Source organism: Mirounga angustirostris, unplaced genomic scaffold (genome assembly GCF_029215605.1).
Source record: "Mirounga angustirostris isolate CCGP_5_RB_7025 unplaced genomic scaffold, mMirAng1.0.hap1 SCAF_2, whole genome shotgun sequence".
In the NCBI taxonomy this organism is placed as follows: Eukaryota; Metazoa; Chordata; class Mammalia; order Carnivora; family Phocidae; genus Mirounga; species Mirounga angustirostris.
Window position 1 is genome coordinate 165,560,833 of NW_026991710.1, and position 8,454 is coordinate 165,569,286.

The 8,454-nt window shown below is 40.2% G+C and overlaps 1 protein-coding gene and 1 pseudogene across 1 annotated transcript; both read right to left on the bottom strand.

Annotated features, from left to right (window-relative positions):
* Window positions 1-1,531: 1,531 nt before the first annotated feature.
* LOC123847414 (large ribosomal subunit protein eL15-like) lies at window positions 1,532-2,512 on the bottom strand (annotated as a pseudogene).
* Window positions 2,513-6,280: 3,768 nt separating this feature from the next.
* Window positions 6,281-7,594, bottom strand: TCIM (transcriptional and immune response regulator). Its single transcript, XM_045879297.2, has one exon. The coding sequence runs from the start codon at window positions 7,527-7,529 to the stop codon at window positions 7,209-7,211; it is 321 nt and encodes a 106-aa protein (XP_045735253.1). The 5' UTR covers window positions 7,530-7,594; the 3' UTR covers window positions 6,281-7,208.
* Window positions 7,595-8,454: the final 860 nt, after the last annotated feature.

The window sequence follows — 8,454 nt, forward strand, 5'->3', positions numbered from 1 at the left end:
AGAATAAGAAAAGAAGGTAGTGATAGGAAGCAGAAGATTTTCTCCTGGTAAAACCTAGAAGTATCAAAGTGGACAAATATCAGACTGAAATCTAAGGAAAGAAATCACAGAAAAGTTATCTATATACAATGCAATTATTAAAATTCAAGAGAAATTATACTATCCTCAACATATGTCCTTACTTGGTCATGATTTTTCAATTAAGGACAGAATTAATATAGTAAGAAAAACTCTAACTAATGCCAAAAATCAAATCCTTTTTAAGTCTTCTATTAAAAAGTACCATTGGCACCTGGGTGGCTCAGTCGGTTAAGAGGCTACCTTCGGCTCAGGTCATGATCCCAGGGTCCTGGGATAGAGCCCCGCATCAGGCTCCCTGCTCAGCAGGGAGCCTGCTTCTCCCTCTCTCTCTGCCTGCCACATCCCTGCTTGTGTTCTCTCTCTCTCTCTGTCAAATAAATAAAATCTTAAAAAAAAAAAGTGCCATCAACAGAAGACCTGACTGTAACATAAGAAGCGGGGATCCCCGCACATCTGATGTTCTTCACAATTAACTGTGGAACTTCATAAGAACATCTATTACCAGGCCCAGAGAGGTGGGGACCAAGAATCTATATTTTTAAAATGCTGTCTTGAACTTGAAATTGTAGCTTATGGTTCTTACATACAGTAGAGATTGTCTCAGTGGCTGTGCACACACACAAACACACGGATGTTGGAGTGTCAAACTCTTACCAGCTGGCCCCAGCATGGCACCCCCCAACCGGGAGAGAGGTAGGCTGTTCAAAAGCATAGATGGATCTGCAGAAAGTTGTCTTCCTCACATTCTGCCTTCAGCATCCATGATTAATGATCAAAACTCTTTAATTACACTTTTGTTTTGTTTTATTTAAGAGAAATTCCTGCCCCTTGTGGAATACTGACTGGTCCAGTATGAAGTCCTACTGTGTATGGTGGTAGAGCTATTAGCTCCCATTTATGTCGAGTGTGAGATCTAGAAGAGGTCACAGACGTGGGCCAGCCGGATCTAAGTTTTTTTCCTCTTACAGATGAAATCTGGAGATAGGAAAGAAATTTGCTCAAGGCACAGTTGGGAACAACCCCAGAACTCCTGCCTCAAGCTGGTGCTATTTGCTCAACGCCAGGCCGCTGCTGCCCACAGATGAGGACATAGAAGCTCAAGAGCACAAACTGCTATGCTCTCTTAGGGCTGTAAATGGGGTATGTATGTGTGTGTGTATGTGCATGCGCATGCATGTGTGTGCGTGCGTGTGTGTACATGTGTGTATGTGTGTGATGTGTAAATGTGTATGTGTATATGTCAGTGTGCATGTGTGTGTATGTGCGTGCATGTGTGTTTGTGTGTGTGCACGCGTGCACACAGGGAGCCAGCGTGTGTAAGGGGAGGGAGGAAAAAGGTGCCTACAACAAAACTCTTCTGACTACTCAACAAAAGTATTCCTGACTTTCTTTGAATCACTGCTAACCCATATTGGAATAGGATGTTTATTTCCAAAATTCTGTAAGACAGTTTCGCTAATCTTGGGTTCATACATTAAAATAGAACACATCTGTGTGTTTGTAACAATCACTTAAAATATCTGGAAACTTTGTAGAAAAGTTATTTAAGTGAAAAGAGAGCTTAATAGCCATTTCTTTATAATATTTGTTAAATAATAAGACTCATTATAAGGTCAAACATGGTTATAATTTCTAAAAAATGTAATAGGGGATATACTAGTTGGGGTCTCCCCCAGTCTGGCCTCACAACCCTTTTCCTCATTACCCCTTCCATTTCATCCTTGGTTTCCACACGGCTAAGCATTGATTACTGATCTGCAAATGTCCTATGTGGCTTTTCACCTCAGTAGACCAACGGTGAGGCAACAGAGTTCTGGAAGAATCACTGTAGAGTCTAACCATGTGTTCAGCTGCTAGACAGTGAGTGCATTCTTTTTCTTTTTTTTCTTTTATCCTAAATTGTTTATTAGGTAAGGATTTTGCAAACATTACTTATATTAGCGGTAATGATGGAACCAGGGAGTGATGTGTCTTCTCCATGCCCCACAGTGAGAAGCACCAATAGTGTGGTGGACCTTGTGATCCTTTCCAGGGCCATGGCTCTTGCCACCTGAAGGTGTTAACCCTCGAGTCTCCCTGTGCTGGTGGACTGGTGTGGTGATCCACTGGGTGTCAGAATTTCTTCTGATAGCTTTATGGAATCGATCAATGAGGTTAACCTCAATGAATTTGTACCTGGAATCTTGATCAACGCAGTAAGAATTCAGGACTCTCAGAGCCCTACAGTGGCATCCAGCTCGCTCCTCTGCAACAGACTGAAGGCTTGAGGAAAATTCTAGGTGGTAAACACCATGATGGGCAGGCTTGCCATAGGTCACACCCTCAGGAACTGGGCATTTGCGGCTACCACATGACACACGAGTCTGATATATGACATGACATCAGATTGCTTTTTCCTCCATGGCTCCTGGATGTACTTGTAAGCACCCATCTTTGCTTACCTTTGAGCTGATGGGTGCAGCCAGATGGAAAGGAATGCATTATTTTTCAAAATATTAATCATATCTATTCCTAGGGTGTGATACATTGTAGTTAGGTGGTAAGTGTCACTCCTCTATTTAAAGTCCTAACTGATTCTCTATTACCTTCAGAATAAAATTTATACGCAAGCTTGTCATTTAAAACCTAGTTGCCTTCCTAATTATTGCCCCCAAATGCTTAGGCCCCTAGCCATATGGAACTGCTTAGAGATTCTTAGACAATTCACACTCTTTCCTGCCTTCTTGCCTTTGCAAACATTATACCCAGATGATGAAATAAAATTTTCTCTGTCCACTCTCCTGACTAAATCCTACTTTGAAAATTCTCCATGGACTCTTCCAGGATCTCCCCAGGTTGGGTTAGATTTCCTCTCCTTCTGCTACTCCCCAAACACACAAAAACTCATACAGATACACACAGACAGACGCCACCCCCCCACACACACACATGTGCCTCATAGCATCCTGTTTAAACTCCTATCATACATCCCACTCTATTATATTTATTTTAAAACATTTTCCAGCTCCTCTGATAAGGAGAACAAGGATCCATTCTGACCATGAGGGCCCACACGTGGGTGCTTACTACATTTTTGTTGAATGAGTATATAAGATACAAATTCTGATTTTACTTTACAACTCTTTATGTGTAAGAAAGGGAGTTATCCAAGCAATATGCCATCTTGGGAAACCGCTATGTGGAATTTAGAAGGGTAGTTGAGGTACCCTGAAAGACCACGTAATACCTAGACCATGGCTTCATTATTCGTTTTTTAGTTGAAGCTTTCTGAGGGAACATCAACTGCATCCTCTGACTACACTCTAACAATGGGGGGGGGATAGCAGGCACCCCCTTTCTCAGTAAACCCCATCTGTTCGAGTGTCCAAAAGCAAACAGCCTTTGCCGTGGGCCACAGTGATGAACAGAGGAGCTCTAATCTGAGTGAAGAAACTCATGAATCCATAGTTTCTGACTTCCCCCAACAAGCAAATAGAGACCCAAAATGTTGACTGACAACGGGAAGAGACATTAGGTGTGATCTTTTGTTCCAAGTGTTAACCCATGTGTTATTTTAAGTGCAGACTTAAAAGGCTACATCTAAGAACCCTCTGACACAATTAAAATGACTAAACTATGAAGCTTTTCCATATAGAGAAAGTGCCAAATAAACAGACAAAGAGGCACAGAGCAGATAAAGGTGATTTCTCAGAGGCCGCATCTTCCTGTCTTTCTGACTTACTAGCATATAAGTAATTATCATCTTATAGGGAAAAAGAGAAGCTAAGTTTGTCCTAGAGAAGCAGTCTAACCTAGTGGCAAGGAATGAGGCTTTGGAGCCAGAATCCCCAGATTAGATTCCTGGCCTCATTAGCTATGTGTTCTTGAGCATGTTACTTCATCCCTCTGGGCTTCTGTGTCATTACACTATTTACACATGCTCTCATGTCACAGTACTAAGTGATTTAATGCATAAAAAACACTTAGAAGGGCGCCTGGGTGGCTCAGTTGGTTAAGCGACTGCCCTCGGCTCAGGTCATGATCCCACGGGATCGAGTCCCACATCAGGCTCCCTGCTCAGCAGGGAGTCTGCTTCTCCCTCTGACCCTCCTCCCTCTCATGCTCTCTGTCTCTCATTCTCTCTCTCGCAAATAAATAAAATCTTAAAAAAAAAAAAAAAAAAACACTTAGAAAACTGTCTCAATGAAATGCAGTTGTTATTATTATGATCCTAATAATACAAATGTTAACGACCCATTTCACCTTTGTGTTTTTGGTTTTATATCTTCTATTACAATGAGACGCCTTGAGATATATTTGGCCATCCCTGTGCCATAGAAGAATTTCTGAACTGAACTAGTCGTACTTGTTCTAATGATGTTTATTTTCACCCCACATTAAATGATGAAAGCATTATGGAACTAAAAATCACCCTTTTGTGTAAATCACATTGATTCCAACTTTTGTTGTCCCTGAAGGGGAAAGATAGCATGTTTCTGCAAAATCTACTGGAATTCTTCTCCCCACTGTTGTGGACCATATCCCAATTGCCTTCTAATTCGTTTCCCATGTTATAGTCTTGCAATCAGAAAATCATGATAATATACTGCAAGAAAACTAAGTCAATACATGCTAATTTGCAAAGTGTCAAAGACAAACATTGTACTCTATTGAAAACAACAGGGGAGAGCATATAGTTATGCATCAGTGTAATAAATTCAACCTTTTGACTATGTTCAGCATCCAAGATACGTTTAAAGTCTTTAAAAAGAAAATAAGTTAAACATTTTCATAGGAATATGATAGCTATCCTGGAAGAATAAGTTCCCAAGTTTCCTTTCCAAGCAGTTTGTCAATGTCTTTGGGCGATTCTAGATAGAGAAAATGTGTCACTAATAGGCCAGATCATAGGTAGGAAGCTTATTCTTAACATGGGCAAAGGAGACTTTAGGTGAGATCATTAGGCAAGATTAGTTGGCAAGCTTGGGGAAATGAGGTCATGGAGCTGAAGACCCCTTCACAACCTCTGCTTTGGTAATCCCCAGATACCATAACGAGCCTTCCACCTGTCGAAAACTTCCTCTTTAGGGGCGCCTGGGTAGCTCAGTTGGTTAAGCGACTGCCTTCAGCTCAGGTCATGATCCTGGAGTCCCAGGATCAAGTCCCGCATCAGGCTCCCTGGTCGGCAGGGAGTCTGCTTCTCCCTCTGATCCCCCCCTCTCGTGCTCTCTCTCTCCCATTCTCTCTCTCAAATAAATAAATAAAATCTTTAAAAAAAAAACAACTTCCTCTTTAGTTCTTAATTTATATTGGTGTCATGGATGTCTTTGCAAATCTGATAGAAATTCTAAACACTTCTCCCAGAAAAATGTACACACACAGGCACACACTTCTGCATATTAATTTGTGGCTTTTGTGGATGTTCTCATGTAAAAAACTTCCTTCTTAATGGAGTGATTTTATACTATCTTCAGTAAACTTATCAATAAACATTTGAAATGTAGGTTTGGAGACTTCCTTTTTAAAAATGTATTATTTAAAATCCTGACTTGTAACTCTCCCAGTAGATATTGGATCATTCCCTTGTTTTGTTTTACTATGATCAGCAAGTTTCAAAAACCTCTGTACATGTTCCAAAATGCCTAACTTCTGGGAAATTTTATTTCTGTCTGCTAGAGAAGGGCGGCAGCCATTTATATATGCCTTCTTAGAAAGATTTTATTATAATTTTATGAGAAAATAAGCAAAGTGACTGTAATGTTATTCCCTTATTGGTTTATACGGAATAAATATTGCTAACCCACAGAATCTTGATCATAATTTGGACTCTAACCCCAAGATATATTGTTTTGGGAGAAATACATGTACAATTGTACATAGCTCCTGTAGCCACAGAGGAAAAATTTCAAAAATATGGAGAAAAAAAAGCTTTTTAAAGCTCACCCTCTGTGGACACATAAACACTACTGTCGATAAATCAATCAATGAATTTCTATGCCTGTATCTTATAAAGTTGAGACAGAGAAACTTGCTAGATATTTGATGTAAGAATTTGTTTTGAAGAAGTTTGGCAATTAATGTAAAGCTACTCTAAAGGCACATTTTACTCTTAGAGTAAAATCCTTAGAAATGTTTATAATAGTTTATAAAAGTTTATAATAATAAATATTTACCACCTTACTTTTTCCTTTGAGACCAATCATCACAGACCAAGAGCAGCTAAGTTCATAATAATTTATTAAGGTTGCATATCATTTGTCATGTATAATAAATTATAAAAACCATAGCATCTTCATAAACTATTTAGTATATCATACTCACTTCCTAATGCTTACTGTAATAACTGTAAGGAATCTAATTAGATTATATTTTAGCATTAGTTAGAAGATTAAAAAAATCATAAATTTTTTTCACAATACTTTGGATTTATGAAGGATCCCATTATTTTAGCTTTTGTGCAACCAGTTTGAAATGTATAAAAACCTTTTACAAACTAGAAGGGTTTTACTGAGCTGCTGAAGGTATTGCATAATTTTTAACTAACACTCTCGTGGTGCACTTTTTCAGGCACTGTAAAAAATGCAAATAAATAATCAATTACTGATCTGTAAGAATCTATACCAAGAGACCACATTGAAGCTTGACAACATTTTGAAACATTCAAATAAAAAAATTCAGTAAACATCGGGAGTATAGTATTCTCTCTCCCTGTTTCCCCCTCTCCCTCCTCCCTCTCCCTACCCAGTTCGGCTAAGGAAACAAAGTTCAGGTTGAATTTAAGTCCTAGGGCCTGAGAAAGACTCTGGCCGCAATTCTTCCCCAGCTCTCTGTTATCTTGGGTCTCTGCATTACATCCGGACCGCGTTACATCCATTCAGACTCTTCTCTGACACTGCAGCAGTCCTTTCCCCTCAGGGAGAGTTTGCAAATCCTTGCTGAAAGCATTTTATTCTCCTCTGTAACAGCACAGGCGTGAAATTGGTTGGAGTCTTTGTAACCAGTTTGTTCTGTTCCTTTCCAGCCTGCTCCGTTCTGATGGAAGAGAAGCTTATGAGGCAGCCGCAAACTGCTGCATGTGTTGGTCTCACAAACTCCCTTGGTCTTTAAATGTCCATTCTTGGATAATGTCCTTATCCATCCTCTTGTCCTCAGTGAACTTTGATGGAGTATTTCCTCAGTTTCAGAAATTGGAAAAGCTTGTCTTTCGTCCTCTTCTTCAGGGCCATCAGGGCTCGTGTTTTCTCCTCCAAATCTTGATCAATGGCAGAAATGATCTTAGCTCGCTCCTCTGCTTTCTTGTCCCCAGAGTTTTTGAAAAGTCTCTGTAGAGATTCTTGGTCTATGTTTTCAAAGATGTTGGCCACGGCTTTCTTACGCGAAGCTGTGTCGAAGTGATAGCCGTGGATGGACGGGCTAACGCGCAGAGAGGTGGACATGATGATGGCTTGGTGGGTTGGCTTTGATTTCATCGATGTGGGGATCTTTGGGAATTCTGCTCCTGGGCTCTCCAGAGAGTCTGTAGCAAAATCATTCCGGGACTGCTATTTAAAGTGTGAACAAAAGCTCCAGGCTCAAATTACACTGGTGACATCAGAGTGATCTCAAGGAAGAATAATCACAGACAGGTTTAACAGTTGAGTTGCCAATATCCTGTTCTTGTGCAAAATGTTAAGAGCTGCGCTCAGTGATGGAGCCGGGATGTGGGGATTTCTTTTTACCACATCTGTGGCAATAGGATTATACAGGCTTGGGCCCATCTTTTAAAAATAGCTGAAACCAGGAAAGGGCAAAGGTAAGACACAAACAAAGTGGCTTAGACTCTCAAAATCTTTCCAAACAACTCCCGAAACAAAGGCTTCTGCTAACAACAGGGAAGTTTTAATTCTCGGAGAAGTCATTAAAGTGTATTCCAAACATTTGGCAGCCCACACCCGGGTCCTTTGGACATCCCCATCCAGGGCCACTGCACAGCTCCTGAAAGAAAGCCAAAGAATCAAGGACGTCTATCTGGACTTGACCAACAAAACTCTGACAGGACACAGCCTGAAGCTGTGAACGCCCAGAGACGGTGTCCAAGAGCCAATCTGTAATCACTGAATAAAATTGTAATTTATTATTTATTTATTCAAAGACTTTTTTTAATTTTAATTTTTTAAAGATTTTATTTTTAAGTCATCTCTACACCCAATGTGGGGCTTGAACTCACAACCCCGAGATCAAGAGTCGCACGTTCCACCGACTGAACCAGCCAGGTGCCACCCAAATTGTAATTTAATAAAAACAATAATAGCAATAGACAACATCTCCTTAGGCTTGTGTATATACCAACAATACCAATTAAAAAAAGGGGGGAGGAAGTCAATCAGGCGCTTTTTGGACATAGTACTCAAAAGA